Below are 21,404 nucleotides of genomic sequence, written 5' to 3' on the forward strand. Positions count from 1 at the left end.
TTTTCTTATTTTATTATTTACTTTCCTTATTTTAGTATTTCATTTCTTAGTTAGAGCAGGATTTTCTTTTCTTAACTTAATGTAATAGCTATAAGTACTTGGGGTCGTTTGATCACTGGTTAGAATTATGCAGGTATTAATAATGTTGGAATTAGTTATGCTGAGACTAATTATGCAGAAATTAGTTGTGCAAGGATTAGTTATGCGAGAATTAGTTATGAAAGGATTAGTAATATAGAAATGTAATGTGAGTATTATTTATTATTAGTCTAGTTTAACCTATTAAAATTGTTAGTATATTGTAAATATATATTTTTAAAAATAAAAAATACAAGTTTAATAGAGGGTATTCTTATATTTTTGTGTTGTAATACAAGTATTACTAAAAAATGTATAAGTTATTTCATCTTCTACCTTGCATAAGTAATACATAGATTTCCTCGTAACTTATACATGTATTAGTTATGCGTAAAAGAAATTTATGAACCAAATATTATATTAGCAATGCTATAAATTATATGAAAAGGAGAAAAAACCAACAAAACATTGTATATAATTTATGCTAGATTCTACATGAAGATTATCTTTTTTGCATATTTGTAACCAAACAATATAAAAAATTATCCTAAATTTAAAACATGGATAACTCCTCTCTAATCGGCTACCTAACGACCCCTTAATACTCATTGTTTAAGGCCAATTCTTGCTTATTGTTATTTATTTTTAAAATATTTTTCCTTCTTCGTTTCCAAATGATTTTATGTCACACCTAACTTGCCCAAGTAGATTCCTGAAAAGCAAAAAGATGACTTTTTTCTGGTCAAATTATTTTTTCTTCAAAACATGTGGTCTTTTACTTTATAATTTTCAGTGCATACATTTAGATAAAATTTAATAATAATTTTCTGAAATGATTTCTCAGTTAACATTAATTGTTATTCCGGATATCATTTATATTTCATTTAAAATATATTTATTCGGTAGTTTACGGAGTATCAAATATGATTCTCTTTACGGCGACCGTAGGAATCATTATATTTGATCCATAATTTATTTTTTCACCTCTTTGTTTCTTTCCGTTTGTTTGAAAAAATCTATTAATCAAATCTTTAATTGTTTCTTTTTTGACCAAATAAGATCCTTTATCATACCACGAGTTTCTCTTTCACGTGGAAAATTTTCAAGGTACAATTTATTTTTCTAATAATTTCAAAATCCTAATACGCCTTTCCTAACAAAAAGTAAAGAATTGAGGATATAGACACAAGGGTAGTTAAGTAGTTATAGTGTAGAGGGTAATTATGTAATTTGTGGATTAGATTGTTTAGAACAATGTATTAATACGGTAGCTTCCTTCTTCAATATAGATATACAAGAGTTCTCATTTTTCTCAGTCTCTCTTCTCTCTTCTAACTATGTCCAAGCTTTAGCTCAAGCACTTTTATGGCAGTATCCGACATGGTATCAGAGCTATCGGAGAAGATCTAAACACGCCTCTTCATCACTAAATTGCAGAAGCTAGAGCTCAGTTAGAAGATAGACGATTTCTCAAAACTCTAACATTTTCTTCGATTCAGAAATGGGGGAAAACAAAATTGACCATACGCATCCGCTGTTCGTGCATCCATCAGACACTCCGAGCTCAGTGCTAATTCCGGTTCAGCTCAAAGGATCCGAGAACTATGGCTTGTGGCGGAGATCGATGAAGATTGCACTTCAAGCTAAGTGAAAACTAGGGTTTGTTGATGGTAAACACACCAAGGCTTCATTTCCGGTAGCATTGCATGAGGATTGGAAAACTTGTAACGCTATAGTCCTTTCATGGATCATGAATATTGTATCGCCATATCTACTCAGTGGGATAGTGTATGCATCGAATGCCCGAGCTGTATGGGAGGATCTTCGTGAAAGATTTGACAAGGTTAATCGAATGAGGATCTATCAGCTACATAGAGAAATTGCAACAATCTCTCAAGGTACCGACTCTATTTCTACATATTTTACAAAATTGAAGGAATTGTGGGGCGAATTTGACCCAATTGTGTCGCCTCCTAGCTCCGTGAAGGACTATGTTGAGCTCTTGAATCAACAGAGGCTACTTCAATTCTTAGGAGGTCTAAATGACTCATATAGTCATGCAAGACGTCAAATCCTTATGAAATCCACTGAACCTAGTCTAAATCAAGCATATGCCATGGTTATCGAGGATGAGACTCAGAAAGGATCATCAGGGCATGACTCTATAGGTATCAAGTCACTAATGGAGGGCAATGACATTACTGCACTTTGGAGTGCTAAAGGGCCTCAGATGCAGAAACCTAGAAAGAATTTCAATATACAGTGTGAATTCTGTAGAATGAAAGGACACATCAAAGAGAATTATTATCAATTGATTGGATATCCAACGGATTTCAAAGGCAGAAGAAAGTCAGTGGCTAATTTAGCACATTTTGGTAACTCTGCACAACTAGGGAATTATGGACAACATCAAGGAATGGGAAATAATCCAGGAAATGGACACACAGGTTATGGTGCTACACGACCACTAGGTCCAAATGTTGATTATACCAACGCAGGTTATAGAGGATCAATAGGTAGTTTTGCAGGTGTAGAGAAATATGAAGGATTGAGCATGCAGATGCCAATATCATTCACTCCAGAACAATATGACTAGATTCTGAAGATGCTACAAAAGGATAATACACCTGAGCCAACAGCTAATGCAACAGGTATAACTGGCCCTCTAATACTTGCAAATGCAGTTAGTGTAACTCATTCTACTGATAGTAAAGCAAATGATGATAAGTGGATAGTAGATACATGGGAAACAGATCACATGGTGTCAAACAGTGAAATGATCTCTAAGCCTAAATAGCAGTCTAAAAGTATAGGTGGAAAAGTTCATTTGCCAAATGGAGATAGCTTGGCCATTCCTTGTGTAGGAAATTCTGAATTGGATCAAGGGATTATATCCAATGTGCTTTGCATCCCAGGTTTTAAATACAATTTACTGTCAGTATCAAAACTGACTAGGGAACTAAACTGTTGTATGTTGTTCTTTCCTGATTTGTGCCTAATGCAGGACCTTCACACTGGGAAGGTGAAGGGGACTGGTAGGTTGAAAGGAGATCTATGCTATTGGCCTCACAGTGATAAAGATAGAGTTCAAGCCTCAGCAGCACAGTGTGTGGACAATGAAGAAGAGCTATGGCACAGAAGACTTGGGCACATTCCACATAAGGTTCTACATCAGATGCACATAATAAAATAGAGTAGGCTGCATAGTAATAATGTTTGTCCTATTTGTCCTTTGGCAAAACAGACAAGATTTTCTTCTCCACAAAGTACTAGTAGGACTTCTAAAGTATTTGATTTGATACATGGTGATGTATGGGGTTCCTATAAAATCCCTACCTATGATGGGAATAGATTTTTCCTCACTTTAGTAGATGACTATAGTAGAATCGTTTGGATATTTCTGCTCAAACTTAAAAGTGATGTACCTACTGTAATAAAAGACTTCATGACTCTTGTAAAGACTCAGTTTAACAGTGCAATAAAAGTGTTCAGGACAGACAATGGAACAGAGTTCTTTAACTCGCATTATACAGACATATTTAGGAATACAGGTGTAGTTCATCAAAGCTCTTATGTCTACACACCTCAGCAGAATGGAGTAGTAGAAAGGAAACACAGACAGATTCTTGAAGTTGCTAGGGCCATCAAGTTTCAGGGAAGAATTCCACTGAGGTTCTGGGGATTTTGTGTGCAGAATGCAGTGTATCTGATCAATAGAATCACATCCACAGCATTAGCAGGAAAGTCTCCTTTTGAAATGTTCTATGGTCGACCACCTAGATTGCAGCATCTCAGGGTTCTGGGAAGCCTATGCTATGCTACTGTCACTGATAGAAGTGACAAATTTGGAGTTAGAGCAGAACCGGCAGTGCATATGGGATATTCATCCACTCAAAAGGGTTATAGGCTATACAGTCTCACTAACAAGCATTTTTTTGTAAGCAGGGATGTATCTTTCAAGGAATACACTTTTCCTTTCAAGACCACAACTTCCACAGGCAGGAGGCCTAATGCCGAGCAGTTTATTGATGCAGATGATGCTTTCATCATTGATCCTACCTCCGAGGTCTCAGAGATAGCTCTTGATTCAGTAATAACACCTCCATCTTCTCCTGAGGCTTTCTCAACTCCTAATCCTGAGGCTTCCTCAGCTCCTAATCCTGTTGATCCAGCTTCTGAGACTCTGCAGCAGCCTCACCTCACATTACCTCCTACAGCAGTGATGCCATACCCAACTATGTCTCCCTTACATGATTTGCCAGAAGGGGGACTAAGGAAGTCTACTAGGACTTCCAAACTACCTGGCTGGCTCAATGGCTTTGTTCATGGAATGCCAAAAGCTGGTCCTTCTACTGCTTTGGGTTCCAGTTATCCCATGTCTGCATACATGTCATATGCTTCATTGTCTCCACCTTACTTCAAAGCACTTTGCTCTTTCTCAGCTGTTACAGAACCAACTTTCTATGCTGCTGCTCTTCAAGATCCTAAGTGGATTACAGCCATGGATGCAGAGTTACAGGCCGTACATGACAACCACACCTGGAGGTTAGTTCCTTTGCCAACTGACAAGAGAGCTATAGGGTGTAAATGGGTGTTTAAGGTGAAATACAATGCCAAAGGTGAGGTGGAAAGGTACAAAGCTCGTTTAGTGGCCAAAGGTTACATACAACAAGAGGGTCTTGATTATGAAGAGACCTTCTCGCCTGTGGTGAAAATGGTCACAGTAAGGACTGTTTTATCTTTAGTTGCTATGAAAGGATGGAAGTTGCACCAAATGGATATCTTTAATGCTTTTCTTCAAGGTGATTTGCTGGAAGAAGTATATATGACTCCACCCCCTGGTCTTCTAGGTAAGGGGAGCCTCCTAGAATTTGCAAGCTTCAAAAGTCCTTGTATGGGCTCAGGCAGGCCTCTAGGCAATGGAACTTGAAGCTCAGTGAAGCCCTCTCATCCTCAGGTTTTGTACAGAGTCATCATGACTATTCTCTCTTCAGTAAGAGCTCTGGTTTTGACTTTCTCATTATCCTCATCTATGTGGATGACCTCTTAATCACTGGATTATCTCCTCAGTTAATTCAGGATGCCAAAGTTGTGCTTCAACATCACTTTAAGATCAAGGACCTGGGGGAGATGAGATACTTCCTTGGTCTTGAAGTTGCAAAAAGCAAACATGGCATTTTGGTTTGTCAAAGGAAGTTCACTCTTGATCTCATTGCCACACTTGGGCTTGCAGGTTCTAAACCAGCCTGCACACCTCTAGACACATGCCATAAGCTCACCAGTGCAGAATATGATCATGCCAATGCACAAGGAACTCTAGATACTGATGAATTGCTTAGTGATCCAAGCAGCTATCAAAAATTAGTTAGGAAGCTGTTGTACCTTACCATGACAAGGCCAGACATCAGTTATGCAGTACAGAACTTAAGCCAGTTCATGCACAAGCCAAAGAAGTCACATATGGAAGGAGCATTGAGGGTGGCAAGGTACCTAAAGAATGCACCTGAGTTGGAAATTTTGCTATCATCTCAATCTTCTGACCAACTCACAATATATTGTGATGCAGACTGGGCCACTTGCCCAATGACTAGAAGGTGAGTGAGTGAGTTTGTAATAAAGCTGGGTGACTCTCTTATCTCCTGGAAGTCCAAGAAACAAAATACAGTGTCAAGGAGCTCTGCAGAAGCTGAGTACAGAAGTATGGCCAATGCAATAGCAGAAGTGGTCTGGTTAACAGGGTTGTTCAAAGAGTTGAATGTGGGCTTGAAACTTCCAGTGAAGATGTATTGTGATAGTAAAGCGGCTATTCAGATTGCTGCAAATCCCATCTATCATGAAAGGACCAAACATATCGAGATTAACTGCCATTTTATTCGAGAGAGAATTCAACAAGGCCTAATCCAGACTACACATGTCTCTACAAACCTACAGATAGCAAATGTACTAACCAAAGGACTGGGGAAGGCACAACATGATTTTCTATTGTCCAAGCTGAGAGTGTACAACTTATTCACACTACACAGCTTGAGGGGGAGTATTTATGATATAGACACAAGGGTAGTTAAGTAATTACAGTGTAGAGGGTAATTATGTAATTTGTGAATTAGTTTGTTTAGAACAATATATTAATACGGTAGCTTTCTTCTTCAATATAGATATACAAGAGTTCTCATTTTTTTCAGTCTCTCTTCTCTCTTTTAACTATGTCCAAGCTTTAGCTCAAGCACTTTCATGGCAGTATCTGACATAAAGATTTTAATGTACCGTAACAATCTCATAGTATTTACTACTCCTAGTAGTAGACAGTTTGTTTTGACAAATTACAGTAAATACCCATGTAATATGACTCAATTGCAGATATTGATAGAAAAATACTTTTGATATCTCAAAAAGAAATATTCCAAAACTATGTCTAGATTCATTTTCTTACAATTATATTAATGAGTCATTATTATAGTAATTATCTTAAATATATTTGTAACAGTACATTAGTTTAACTTTGAATTCAATTTGGACAAAATAAATCTGATTATTGAATGCTCATTAGTGGGTAATTTGAACGTCACTGTTGAAAGAATAATTGACCATTTGATAGCCTTAATTAATGGCTTTGGATTTTAACGATTTTGGAAGCTTTGAAAAGCCTTTATGGGTTTGACAGTTTTCATATAAGATTGTGCATTTCTTTTGCACTATTTATACTTCTTTGGGTTTACATCTTGAAAAGTGAACGAAGAAAAAAGTAAAAACTTTCCTTCTTATTTTCTTCTATTGTGTTGGTTTATTTTGTTAATCTTTGTTTCTGTTTCTAGTTATACTAGAAGAGCTTGTTGAATCTCGAAGGATACACCTAATTTTATTTATCACAGTGTAGGCGAAATATCCTTAAGGACAATATTTTTGACACGCCTCAAGCTAAATCTTATTCTCCATAATCCAATATTTTTCCGGGGCTAGCCATTCACACTTACTTACCGGGGCATCCAAGCTTCTCCTCTGCACGTGTCCGAACCATCTAAGCCTAACTTCCCGCATCTTGTCTTCCATGAGAGCCATGTCACCTTCTTTCGAATATCTTCATTTCTAATCGTATCCAGCCTAGTGTGCCCGTACATCCATCTCAACATATTGATTTCTGCAACTTTCATTTCGAGCCGAGTCATGCGAATAAAAATAATCTTGGTAGAAAGCATTTTCACCTTTAATAGATCTTATGCGGTGCAAATCTGAACAAAGTGTTAGTGGTGATATAGCATACCTGAGTGAAAAAATAACAGTGTGTTTTTTTAGCAAAGGTTCTTTATCCCTAAATATCACTTCAGGGTAAAAAAAATTCAATTATCCAATTGCACTTCAACTATACAAAAGGAGACAATTGAGACAGGTACTAGTACTACAAGGGAATCTCAATCATAAATAAGAGTCACAATCAATAATGCTTCAGTTTTTTTTTTTTTTTACAGTAGCCATAATTACTCTTTCATCTATACAGTTACTTAACTCACTTCCACACTCAAAACAAAACAGAAACCAAACAGGGAAGTGAAAAGGAAAAAATAAGAAGAAGAGGAAGAAGAAGAAAAGATTCAAAAAAAGAAAGAAAATTTCAGTATACTCATTTTTACCTTCAAACATGATGCTAAAATATTTGATTTTATATATTATTGTTAGTTTAAATAAAAAGTATTTAGGATTTAGGCTTTGAATTTAATGTGGGACTTTTTTAATCAGCTAACTTTGTTATACTTATTATTTAATGCTGATGTATACACAAGTCCATATTAAATATGGTGTCTTGTCAAAGTGAAAATGACTGATAGGAGTGAGGTATGCCCGCAAATTCCAAATACCATAAAGAATTGGATTTAAGTTATATACACATATGGTGGCATGAATTTTTTACATCATAAATATTACTAATTTAATACTCCTATGTTATATCATGTTACTTATTATTCATTTAAAATGACCAGTTACTTATAAATAAAAATAATACTATATAATTACCTCTTAAAGTGACATGTTATTATAGTTAAACCTTGCTATAATAGTACTTAACTACAGTGATTAAGTTTTTTTTAGACTAATTTTATGTTATATTATAATAATACTTCATTATTAATATCGGAATAAAAACAAAATTGTTATAGAAAAGGTTTATAAGGTAACAACACAGAACTTTAAACAATTACATTGCTGTCTGAAAATACATATTCTCTCAACTTTTTCCACCTTCACATGTTTATTTATTATTTCTGTCTGTGTAATCAAAATTCTGTTTGCTTTTTGTTTCACTTCTTGTATCTTTGTTTCATACTTAGCTTCTGTATCCCTCTCTTTATACCCCACAAAAGCAAAGAAAAAGGAACTGAAGCCTGAAGGTACTGAACTGAAGCTCCTCATATGACCCTTCATTTTAGGCGGATAAACCGGTGATTTTTTCACAGATCCAAACTCTACCTAGCTAGCTAATCTTTTTGGTTTGCTCTCTTTTTTTCTCTCTTTTTCTGACATGGGTTTTGTATTTTTCTACATTTTCTTTAGTGTTTGTGTGAATGTTACTCATGATGTTACATTTCATGTCCAAAAGTTTTAATAATGTTGTTTGGGAGGAAATTTTGAAATGACTTTTCTTTAAAGATTTTACCTTTTTGAAAAGTAATTATTGTTGATATAAAAAGTTTTTGCCTTTCTTTATTTGTGTATTGAGATTTCCAAAATGTATTTTAAGATATTTATATACTGCTGAAAGAATTTCATAAGGGTGTTTGGGAAACTTGAATGAAATGACTTTTCTTTAAAGATTTTACCTTTTGGGAAAGTGATAATTGTTGGTGTAATTTTTTTTTCTTTCTTTATTTGTGTATTGAGGTTTCCAAAATGCATTTGGTTTTTGGGGTTATTTTAGATGTTTATATCCTGATTTGAGCATTTCTCTCAACAGGGTATTGGTTAAGTTTGAGGGATGCTGATCTGTGTAGCCATTTGAATCTCATAGATTGTTTTGCTGTGGAAATATGGTTGTGTGAAGGTAATCCATTTTTTCTCTTTTTCTGTTCTTGATACCTGATATTTCTTATTTTCTTTCTTAGAGTTTGATTTGTTCATAATTGCCATGCTTCTCTTGTAAAGATTGTAACTCTATGCTGTTTTTGTTACCAAGTTCATTTCTTTGAATGAATCTCTCTTTTCTCTCTTCATTAGTAACTGTCTCTCCTTATATTGTGGGGTTGGGGGTGTTTTTTCTTTCTTCAAGATTGGATTTTTTCAGTTTGTTGTTGGCTCATTGAGTTGAATTTCTTCTTGAAGATTGGATTTTTGTGGTTATTGTTTGCTCATTGAGTTGATTTTCTTCTTCAAGATTGGATTTTTTATGGTTATTGTTTGCCCATTGAGTTGAATTCCTTCTTCAAGATTGGATTTTTATGGTTACTGTTGGCTCATTGAGTTGATATTCTTCTTCAAGATTGGGGTTTTCTGGTTATTGTTGGCTCATTGAGTTGATTTTCTTCTTCAAGATTGGATTTTTATTGAATTTCTTCTTCAAGATTGCATTGTTATGTTTATTGTTGGCTCAATTCGTTGGATTTCTACTTCAAGATTGGATCTTTATGGTTGTTGTTGGCTCATTGAGTTGAATTTCTTCTTCAAGATTGAATTTTTATGGTTATTGTTGGCTCAATGAGCTGATGTTTCTTTAATTCTGTATTAGGTTATTATATTTTCACTACTTTTGCATCTTTTTTTTTACTATATTTGGGAAGATTTAGTTTCGAGATAACGACTCCACTCTTTTAGTGGCTAAATTCATTAACTTCTGGAACCTATTTAGTTTCGGCCGAGTCTTTCAGATATGGAAATTTGAAATAACATGGGTGGATTGCAATCAAGCTTTGTTCTTTTCTATGATCTGGTTCTCAATGTTTTCTCGTTATTATAGCAGAGAAACAAGAGTTAAAATGGAGGAAGGATGCGAGTTTAGACAATGGGATGAATTGTTACCCGATGCGCTTGGGCTAATATTTAGAAACCTTTCCCTTCAAGAGGTGCTAACTGTAGTTCCAAGAGTTTGCAAGTCATGGGGAAAAGCAGTTAAGGGACCTTATTGCTGGCAAGAGATTGACATTGAGGAATGGAGCAAAAACCGCTGCCCCGAGAACCTTGATCGGATGCTTCGATTGCTTATTCCAAGAAGCGGTGGTTCCCTCCGTAAACTCTGTGTCTCTGGTCTCTCGGACAAATCAAGCTTCGAGTTCATTGCTAACAAGTTAGTATATCATTTTCATTATTGCAGTTATCTATTTCTTATTGAAGATAAACATCAATTTAAGATACTATGCCTCGTGTCATAATGAATTATGTAGAAGTTCAAATTCTTTCAACTCATTTTGTATACACTTTCCGAGTCAATGTATTTGGATACGAGTCTCTATAAGGAAGCCAAATCCTTGGATGATAACAAAGAATAAAGAATACATTTTGGAAAAAAAGAGGAAATATGGAAGTTATATTGTTTTTCGAGTTTGTTGCTGATCTAGTTGGAATTCAGTAGACTTGTCATGTAGCTATCAAGAACATGTCATTATGTTTCTTATCCCCTTCAATAGCAGTAAATATTTACTTGGATTGAACATGAACTTCTCTGTTTTGGTTGCTAGTTCCAAATCTCTGCAGACATTGCGGTTGCCAAAGTGTGAGATAAACGATTCCGTAGTGGAACAGGTTGCCGGAACGTTTTCCAACATTACATTTTTGGATGTAAGCTACTGCATAAAAATAGGAGCGAGAGCCCTGGAAGCCATAGGAAAGCACTGTAAATACTTGACTGGTTTGCGTCGAACAATGCACCCCCTTGAGGTTATTGACAAGCTCTCACAAGACGATGAAGCCCTTGTAATAGCTACCACGATGCATAAGCTCAAACAACTAGAAATCGCCTACATGCTAGTTGGTACATTGAGCATAATGGAGATTCTTAAGAACTGCAGGCAGCTCGAACTATTGGATGTAAGGGGTTGTTGGAATGTGAATCTTGATGAAAACCTTGTCAAGAAATTCCATAAGCTTAAGGTTGTCGGACCCCTTGTTGTCGATTGCTACGATAAGAATGGCTGGGACAATTGCTCGGATTATTCGGGTTCTTCTGGCTATATACCATGGGACTTTGTAGCTGGTGACATTGATGACGACTTTGATGATGATGAGATGTCCGATGGGTATTGGGAAGACGATTGGGAAGATGACCAACGTGTGGAGGACGTGGAAATGTGGTTTTATGATGACTTAAATGCTGTAGATTCTGGATATGATTGGCCACAATCTCCTTGAGGTTTGCTGAACAAAGTTCCCTGATTCAATTTCCACAAGTTTTCATATACTTATCTTCTATATGCTATTGACTCTGCTTATAATACTACTATCTAAATGAAAGTTTGCCTGCTTTCTAAGATGTAAATCTGGTTTCCATGTCCATCTATCCTTTTCCTCTTCTTTCTGCTCCTATTTTCTCCTTTTTTTCGTCGGATTATATGTACTTCCCGGAATCATGTATAATAAAATGATTGCCATGCTATCAACTGATTTAGTTGAGTATATACTTTGCTTCCTCCTTTATTTTTTTTGTGCCTGTTGCTACTATCGCGCTTTCCATAGTTCTTTGTCACAACTGCTGTGCTTTTGCTTTAATGAGCCGAGGGTCTTCCGAAAATAGCCTCTCTATCTTCACAAGGTAAGGGTAAGGTCTACGTAGATACTATCCTCCCCAAATTTCACTTGTGGGAATACACCGGGTATGTTGTTGTCGTCTTTCTTGAAGCTATCAATGGAGCAAGGCGTTCTGCTATCGCTCTTCCTGTTTTTTTAGTACATGTACATTGACTATCACAATTTTTCCCATAGTTATTTTCATTGTCACAAGTCCATTTTTAACCTTTTATAGCCTACCCCATTAATCACACCTATGTTTACAGTTCATACATTCTTCATCAATACAACAACAACAAATGTAGTGTGGTTCGACAGGTGGGGTCTGGGGTAGCGTGCACGCAAACTTAATTCTTACCTTGTGAAGATACAGAGATTGTTTCCGATAGGCCCTCGGCTCAAGAAAAACATGTAAAGAGAAGCAGTATCGATAGTTGAAAAAATAAAATAGCCGCAGCAAAAAAAACAAACAGGTAGTAATAACCCTTCTTCATCAATGACCACAAATATAGTATAAGATGAAAGGGGGGTTTGTTTTGTGGTTTAAGCTAGGACAAAGTTATCTTGCTTTAGGGACCAAAAAATCTCAATAACTGCTATACTTAAAGAAATAAAGCACATGAAAAAGGGCAAGAAACAAAGGAAAAAGAGGTTTGTATACCAACTCCAGCACTAAAAGAAAGACAAAGAGAAAGTTAAAAACTAACTTTTGTAGTGAAATAAAGATAGCAAATGCAGATAGATTTTCCTCCAATTCCACCAACTTCAGGCTCGTTTGGTACGAGGGATAAGGGATAATTAATTTGAGGACTAAATTTGAGATGAATTTATTTCATGTTTAGTTGGAATAAATTCGCAGTATAACTAATTTTGGAATTATAGTATTTTCTATGGGAGGGTGAGATAACAATCCCGAAATAACTTGTTTCCCGGCCAAACGACCCATTAGGGGGAAACATAGGGGAAAAGCAAAGATTGACAAAGTAGAAGAGTGAACTGAAAGCCAGAATCCAACAAAATATTATGTTTAAGTTATTTTCATGGGCCCTCAAAGAGACACCTAAGGACAAACATGAGAAATAATACATTTGACTTTGTGTTCAAAAAGCATGTCTACTTTATTTTTATTTTTTTTCTTATGTGTTTTCTTAAGGAAAAATGATACTGTATAGCTGCTGTAAAAATAATATCCGAAAAATTGTATAAAATTTGTATATATTTTATATATATATATATATATATATACATTCTGTATGTTATATATAAAAATTATACAAATTTTATATATTCTTTTGGCTATAAGATATAAATAATTTCTGGCACGAGCTAAAAATAATAATAGAACACAGAACATCTTAGGTCTTGTTGAAATGTTGGCTTGGCTTTCTTCACTTAGGGACTCAATCATGAGTCTTTGCATCTATTCTTTCAAACATATTATTATGTTGACATATGTCACTTTAACTATGTCTATTTGAGTTTTGTATATCATGGACAATTCCAAATATAGATAAAAGGAACATTGTGGTAGGTTTGACGATCAACGTAAAATCTAAGAACATTAAAGAAATACAAGAACGTAACAGTCGACAACTTTCTAAATGATGCCAATCATGGAATAAATCAATAAAATATGTTGCGGTGTGCAACCTGATTCCATGAATATCCTCATAAAATCAGGCTCTCGGTCTCACTCAGTCATTGACCTCTTCAGTCTCTCGGACTCTCAAAAATCATGATAACCAACCCACACAATAATGATATAATGTATCAATAATGAGCAATAGAGACAGAGATGTAATAAATAAGTAAAACTATGACTGGGTACAAAACAACAATTTAACAGATAATTCAACTTACACACGACCTCTGTGGGTCCCTACAGTGCCAACCCATAGTCTAAACATGATTTCTAACATGATTTGCAGTTCAATTTCTATTACACCCCATATTTTTCTACGTGAGAGTACATCATAAGTCAATTGCAGTTCAATTTGAAAGTACATAAAGTAAGTTAATCATGTTACCTTGTAGGTTACAAATCTTTAAGATCATGGATAACAACTACCAAGAGGGTTGAAAGGCTTAGGAGCTAAGCAAATTGAAGAAAAAAAGTTTCGCCGAATGTCGACAAATTGGAAATGTTATAACATGTACTTTTGGGGTGATACTATGGTTCTTAACAAGATAAGGAGCTTATTTTATGAGTTATTTTAGTTGTATGATAGTCGTGTGTTACATTTTGAAGTCAAGCGAGTTTTGGAACAAAGGTTGGCAAAGGTCATCACAAGTTACATTCATAATGTGCTGAATATTAGTTCAAATGTAGCAGAGCTTTTATCCTAATATACTAGGAATTACAAGATGATCCATATATCAAATTGAATATCTATGGGTCTAGTTTCTAACGCATTAAACCGTTCGTTGATTCGACATCGAAGAAGAGAGATATTTGCAGTTTCGCGAGACTGCGCAGACTGCATAGGTGACAAGTAGGTGGGTCCCTAAAGCTTTTTGAGCAATATCTTTTGTGTGTTATATGAGGTCTTTTTGGGACATATTATATACCAAATTGAAGGTCTTGGAATATAGTTTCCAATTCATTTTATCGTTTATTCATATGACATCCGGATACAAAGATATAAGTGTTGGAAGAAGAGCCAAGGGTGCCAAGTAGCACCTTTTTGACTTTTCAACAAATTGGATAGTTATATCCCTTATGTCATCTGTTTCTTCATTTTTACAGAAACCACAACCAAATAAGACCCATAAACTTAGCTTTAAGCTCTCTACAAGGGTTTCAAAGAAGATTAACATCCCGGGTACGAAATCAAGAAGCGATAACATTTGAACGATCCCTACGACGTAAGTATCGCTATATCGCCTTTCTTTTTCTTTGTAGTTTGAGTTTTGGAAGGTATTTAATAGTTAAAAAATATATAATTTCTGTATTTAAGATTTTAAATATCAAGTAAGTTTGATAAATTTGTTTTCTAATAGTTAGAACTCACGGAACGGTGATCGAAAGCCGTGAGTTCGAGTTATTCGACTTTTAGTGGGCTGTTTTGTGGTTTTTCGTGTTGTTTTTGTGCTGTCTATTTTGATACTATTTAATATAGTTTTGGAGGATAAATTGTGTGTAGAAACCCCACATAATGGAGAAATGGTGGATTAGTCGTTCTTTGAATATTTTCGGGGTATTTGAGACTACTATAGTTGTCATTTTGAGTATGAAGTGATTGAGGTGTGTTGGGTTGTTGTAAGCTTAATATAACATGGATTTTGACTTTAATCCATTATAGTAGGTAATTATATTGTGTTCTTTCATGTTCTTAAGGTTATCTTAATGTTGATTAAGTTAACTGGATGGGCTAGACATGAACTAGTGAGAAAAGTTGCTAATTGAGGATAGTTGGAGTTGTGGATTGTTTTCTTTGTTATAAATATATGGTATAAGATGGAATCATTGGTGAATAACTTCATTATCATGTTAATGATATTGTTAAGTTAAATTAAGGAGTCTATAAGGGGTGATATGGGGTATACAAGGTTCAATCGGAGCTTGCCGCTCGTCGTGAAGTAGTTGTGACTTGTTGTTGTTATATAGTGTCTTGTTATTGATAATTATATATTGCTGGATTACTGTAGTAATTGTTGTTGGTATATGGTATTGGAGGAGGCTCTTGTTACAGGGGAGATGCTGCCCAAATTTACATAAACGAGCTACTAATTTAAGTTGCAGACTTAGCCTTTACTCAACACTGATTTTGAATCTCTTTATGCTATTGTAGATTGAGTTGAGTTGTTTGAAAAATTGCTTGGAAGGGATTAAGGACGCATTGGAGTTAAGGTATGTTAAGGATATCCCTTCTTTCCTTTTGGCATGATCCATATGATACAAACGAAACGAGCAAGCACAGAACTTTCACAAATGACTCTATTCTTAGAAGTACTAGGGTGCCTATGTTCTTGATTCCCCATGTGTCCTATTATTATATCGTCTGTTCATGGGTCTCAGAAAATACGTAAGTTGATAAATTTTATTTCATGATATTAATCGAAGGCATATTAATCTTATGACATCCCGGGAGATATTATTGACTTACTTCTTATGCATTGCATTCATTTATACATGTACATTGACTCATGACCAGATGACGTTATATAAGTATATATTATATGTATAAGGGATATGGGAAAAGGTTATAGCGTTATATACGCACCACCACTTGATAAGATGGTCTACATTGATGATTTCGCCCACAGAGGCCGAGATGATATGATGGGATGCCCTCAGAGGCTTAATGATGTTATGTACGCACATACCTTACATACTCGGTACTTTATTTATACTGACGTCTCTTTTGCTTGGGGACGCTGCGTTTCATGCCCACAGGTCTCTATAGACAGGTTGAGGGTCCTCCTAGTAGGCTATCAGCTCAGCGGAAAGTGTTGGTGTACTCCACTTGCTCCGGAGTTGCCTATCTGGTCAGTATGATTTGGACATATATTGATTGGTATGGTGGGGACCTGTCCCGACCTTTATGATGTTTATGCACTCTTAGAGGCTTGTAGACATATATCAGGTATATAGATGATTGTATGGCCTTGTCAGCCTATGTTTTGAGTGTACAAATGATCACGTCAGCCTTATAGAAACGTATGTCACATGTATAAGTTTCTATATCATGTTGGATCTTCTTATATCTATTATTCCCTTATTTTTTATTCTGGTTATCTCATGATGTCACTTCTGGACCATTTACCCATGATGGTATGATAATAAAGATACGTTACGTTGGTGCTCGGTTAGGTAAGGCACCGGGTGCCCGTCGCGGCCCATCGATTTGGGTCGTGACAATTTCTATTACATATGGAGAATATACGGATAACAACAGATTTTGTTTAACTATTTAGTTCCATGGAATTGCCCAATTCATAATTCCTCCGGTGCACGCCCACACACCCGTCACCTAGCATGTGCGTCACCTCAAAACCAATCACATGAGACATATTATAGGGTTTCATACCATCAGAACCAAATTTAAAACTATTACTTACCTCAAGCCGCGCCAATCTCTACTCCGACGCACCTTTGCCTTGCGAAACGGCCTCCAAATGCCTCGAATCTAGCCACAAACAATTCGATACAATCAACACGAGCTAAAGGAATCAATTCTATAATAAAATACTAAGTTATTAATCAAGAGTAAAAAAATTGGCTCAAAAGCCGCCCCCCAAGCCCATGTCGCGGAATCGAGTAAAAGTTATAAAATCTGAACAAACATTCGACCATGAGTCCATCCATACCAAAATTACTCAAATCCGATACCAAAATCTCGATCAAAACCTCAAAATTTGGCCTAAGAAATTTTCTCCATTTTCCCCCAATTTTTCCACCCCAAATCACTAATTTAATGATGAAATCAAAGGCATAATCATAGAAATTAACCAAAACTAAGTAAGAATCACTTAACCCAATCACCCACGTGAAAATCTCTACAAGAATCGCCTCCCACCGAGCTCCCAAAATAAATTTTGTGTTATGAACTCAAACCCTCGTTTTTGAAATGTTTAAATATGCCCAGGTATCCCTTCTTCACGAACGCGACCCCCTTCTCGCGTTCGCGTAGTACAAATAAATTTGCTGCCCAAAAGCCTCATACACGAATGCGAGGCACCACTCGCGAACGCGATGCCTTGCTGACCCCATGCTTCGCAAACGCGACCTACCTTATGCGAACTCGTAGACCAAGCATGTGGGGTCCCAGCTTCCTCCTCTCCTCTTTGGAAACACGTTCCCCTTCTCGCGTTCGCGATGCATCACCTACCCAGTCCTTCGCGAACGCGACTCCTCCTTCACGAACACAAAGAATAATTCTCCACCTACCTTAGCCTACCCTTAGCGAATCCTGGACTCCCATCGTGAACGCGAAGAAGGAAACCAGAACTGGACACCAGAAATGCTTCAGCAGTCCTCCAAATCCAAAAATTGATCCGTTAACCATTCGAAACTCACCTGAGGCCCCCGGGACCTCAACCAAACATACCATCAAGTACTAAAATACGATACGAACTTAGTCGAACCCTCAAATCACCTCAAACAACATCAAAAATACGAATCGCACTCCAATACAAGCCTATTGAAACTATGGAAATTCCAACTTCTACAAATGATGCCGAAACATATCAAATCACGTCCGATTGAACCCGAATTTTGTACACAAGTCAAAAATGACACCACGGACCTACTCCATCTTATGAAACTCCAATCCAAGCCCGGTAACCACAAAGTCCACTCTCGGTCAAACCTCCAAATTTCAAACTTTCGCCATTTCAAGCTTAATTCAATTACGGACTTCCAAATCACAATCCGGACACGCTCCCAAGTCCAAAATACCCAACGGAGCTAACAAAACCATCAAAACTCCATTCCGGAGTCGTTTATACATAAGTCAACATCCGGTCAACCTTTTCAACTTATGCTTCCAACTTTGAGACTAAGTGTCTCAATTCATTCTGAAATCTCTCCGGACCCGAACCAACTATCCCAACAAGTAACATAATAACTGTAAAGCATAAAATTAGTAGTAAATAGAGGAACGAGGCTACAACTCTCAAAATGATCGATCGGATCGTTACAGATAGGGAGTTGTGCCTGTCGGGCTTGTTTGATAGTTCTCCCATATGTTTCTCTTTGGATATTCAGTCATATTCGTGTGAGTGAATTATACTTATGAATTATTAACACACCAGCTAAAAATATACGTAAGGTATACGCCTTTCAAAAATATACGTAAGGAATACAAAACTTATTCTGCATATTTTGGGATTAAGACATGGTTAATTATTGACTGATTAAATGATTTTTGATTGTCACCTTATAATATGAATGATTGAATGGAAAGAACTTTTTCTCATACCTTCGTTTTTCAACCTTCTGTCATGTCATAGCTAAGTGTCAAAAAGTTAACACTGCTGAATTGATTTTTGTGCTTGGGTGATATAGTTCAATATCGTACATAAATTAAAAGAATAAAATGGAAATTTTATGGAGGGAAAAAGGAGTTTCCACTTTGGGAATCGAATATATAAATAAATAAATCAGTGGAGAGGTCTAAATACTAAGTAGACTATCATAGTGTGCCAATTGATTCTTGGACTCACTTTATTCTCTTATTCATGCCACTTATTGTTTCTTTTCCTTTTTCTTTTATCCAAATTTTAGGGTGATCCAAATTCTTGAAATACTCATTTTTTTAATGGTGTCTGGATTCGTTTGTACACACCTTAATAAATTCTATGGGATATTTGTTATCTTACCAAGACAAATGTCGGGTAACGAAAGATTCTCAATCAGTGGCGAGCCACGATTTTTATTAAGGAAAGTCAAAATATAAAGAAATAAACTCATCAAGAAGTCAAGGACTGTCATTATATAGTATATATACATATTTTTTTTAAAAAATTACCGAACTATACAATATAATTTTCCGGCGAAGAAGTGTCAGTTGACACCCATTTGGTGCATGTGGCTCCGCCACTGTTCTCACCTAACTTCCTTAACCACTAGGCCACACCCTATTCTAGCATGAGACTAAGTGGGCGGTTGGACATAAGAATTATGAAATTACTGAAAAAAATGAAACTTCTTTTCAAATTGAAAATAGTATTTTGAAATTGGAGTTGTATTTGGACATGAATACAAATTGGAGTGTTTTTGAATGTTTGTGAGTGATTTTGAGTGAAAATTGTGAAAAATAGCTTTTTGAAGTTTTTCAAATTCTGAAAAATTCCAAAATTCAACTTCAAGTTGGATTTGGAATTGTCAGGGCCAAACACTACTTCCGAATAAAAGTAAAAAACGTTTTTGGAAAAAACAAATGATTTTTTTTTCGCCAAACAGGCCCTAAGTATATCGATGTTAAAGTCAAACACCACTAGAGTCCTAGTGTAGCACTAAATAAAGATTAAGGCCAAAATTGAACAAATAGACTAATAGTAAATACAAATTAGAATTAGAGAATTTGCCAAAAGTGCCATGTTTGTTTGACAAATTTGGAGTTGATTTCAAAATTCAGTAAAAGCCTAATTTTCAGGACCTAAAAGCTTGTAAAATGCACTGTATGTTATACTGAAACAATGACCAATATAGAATGGACAATGACCTAAGTTAAAACATTATAATTTTGAGAGAACCCCTTTTACCATGTCTAGTTCCACAAGTGAAGGGGAAAAGGTAAATGAGAAAAATTTATTTATTTAATTCCTTCACGTAAAGTATTCATCATTTACTTAATTTGGCGTTTGGTACAAGTGCAAGGGATATAAAAGAAGCAACTTTCTTAGCTTTGTCTAAATTTGAAGTAATAATAGAAAAAATTACCTGGATATGTATTTTTCTTCTAATTTCCTCCTCTTTAGCTTCCCCTAAAGGAAATGGCCCTTATAACTCCGACTATTACACCAAATACCTGTTGCTTTCCACCAACACAAATATCGGGTATTTATATGAGTTCCTTTGCTTTTGCTGAGATTTGAAGCTTGATTTCCCATGATTTTACCTACTTAATTGACGAGTAAGCCACGTCATTCGTTTCATCCTCCCTATTTTTTCAATCAATTAAATATGATACTAATTTCTCCTAACTAAATGGTAACAACAATAACAACATACCTAGTGTAATCATACATAGTGAAGTCCAGGGGTAGGGATATGGGGGTAGTGAGTACGCAGGCAGACCTTACCCCTGCTGTATGGAGGTAAAGAGACTGTTTCAATAGACCTTCCGTTCACGGAACGCATAAGCCTCCTAACTAAATGGTATTATAAAATCTTGTGTAAGCAAGTTTTGATCTCAACATCTCTTACTTTTAAGGTCTCAGCTTGTTACTATTATTATAATGATTCAAAATGTTTTTAAAAATCAAACCAAAACCTTCCAAAGAAAAGAACAATGATTTTGAAATTAAATTAACCACCTTTCAAGAAGTGACTAAATAAAGTAAATGGTGAAACAATAGTCAAAATTATAGTAATTGTAATCCTAGATTCAATTGAGGAGTCCATAAAAGTCAAACAAAAGATAAGGAATTTTACATAATGGCTGGCCATCCAACTTAGAAAAAGGTGAAAAAAGATTCTTTTTTGTTGACTCATCCTAGAAAAAGACATTAGATTAAAGCCCCCACCAAAAAAAGATTTGTTTCAATATATTTGGTTTTTCTTCTTGGCTATTGCAGTATAGCAGAAGCTGAAGTCTGAAGATGCTTTCTGGATAAATGCCAATTCATGTCAGAAAATGAAGAATATTTAGCATACAAACATAATTTTACACCTTCACTCACATGTGTAATGTCCTCTCTTTCATACAAGAACCAGACCAGAGGATGCTATTATTCTTTGATCCCAAAACCAAATAAAAAAAATAATACAACAACAATACATCCAGTGTAATCTCACAAGTGAGGTCTGAGGAAGGTAATGTGTGCGCAGATCTAATTCCTACCTTGTGAAGGTAGAGAGGTTGTTTCCGATAAACCCTCGACTCAAGAAACGATGAAAATAAAGTAACAAACAGTAGTAACAACAATGTAATAGGAGCAAATGGCACAAGTAATAA

At 35.7% G+C, this 21,404-nt stretch overlaps 2 protein-coding genes and 1 long non-coding RNA gene across 11 annotated transcripts; all 3 read left to right on the forward strand.

The window, feature by feature from the left end:
- Positions 1 to 1,828: 1,828 nt before the first annotated feature.
- Positions 1,829 to 2,674, forward strand: LOC138893136 (uncharacterized). The gene has a single exon (XM_070176907.1). The coding sequence runs from the start codon at positions 1,829 to 1,831 to the stop codon at positions 2,672 to 2,674; it is 846 nt and encodes a 281-aa protein (XP_070033008.1).
- Positions 2,675 to 8,324: 5,650 nt separating this feature from the next.
- On the forward strand, positions 8,325 to 11,670 carry LOC104099039 (F-box protein FBW2-like). 9 transcript variants are annotated; one of them, XM_070175342.1, is made up of 4 exons: positions 8,325 to 8,459; positions 9,023 to 9,109; positions 10,019 to 10,345; positions 10,737 to 11,670. In XM_070175342.1, the coding sequence occupies exons 3-4, from the start codon at positions 10,038 to 10,040 to the stop codon at positions 11,404 to 11,406; spliced, it is 978 nt and encodes a 325-aa protein (XP_070031443.1). In that variant the 5' UTR covers positions 8,325 to 8,459; positions 9,023 to 9,109; positions 10,019 to 10,037; the 3' UTR covers positions 11,407 to 11,670. The 9 variants fall into 9 exon arrangements, with proteins under 9 accessions (XP_070031443.1, XP_009604207.1, XP_070031441.1 ...); XM_009605912.4 differs by having other exon boundaries at positions 10,022 to 10,345; XM_070175340.1 differs by having other exon boundaries at positions 8,356 to 8,510.
- A 2,816-nt stretch (positions 11,671 to 14,486) lies between these two features.
- On the forward strand, positions 14,487 to 16,477 carry LOC117277422 (uncharacterized). The gene is made up of 3 exons (XR_004507713.2): positions 14,487 to 14,646; positions 15,573 to 15,631; positions 16,178 to 16,477. It is a non-coding gene; the product is annotated as an uncharacterized lncRNA (long non-coding RNA).
- Positions 16,478 to 21,404: the final 4,927 nt, after the last annotated feature.

This window comes from Nicotiana tomentosiformis, chromosome 5 (assembly GCF_000390325.3).
Source record: "Nicotiana tomentosiformis chromosome 5, ASM39032v3, whole genome shotgun sequence".
In the NCBI taxonomy this organism is placed as follows: Eukaryota; Viridiplantae; Streptophyta; class Magnoliopsida; order Solanales; family Solanaceae; genus Nicotiana; species Nicotiana tomentosiformis.

Bases quoted from the DNA above. Each gene is read 5' to 3' on its own strand.
- LOC138893136 (XM_070176907.1), top strand. From the start codon at position 1,829: ATGAATATTGTATCGCCATATCTACTCAGTGGGATAGTGTATGCATCG.
- LOC104099039 (XM_070175342.1), top strand. From the start codon at position 10,038: ATGGAGGAAGGATGCGAGTTTAGACAATGGGATGAATTGTTACCCGAT. The intron at 10,346-10,736 runs GTTAGTATATCA...TTTGGTTGCTAG, and splicing joins TTCGAGTTCATTGCTAACAA to TTCCAAATCTCTGCAGACAT.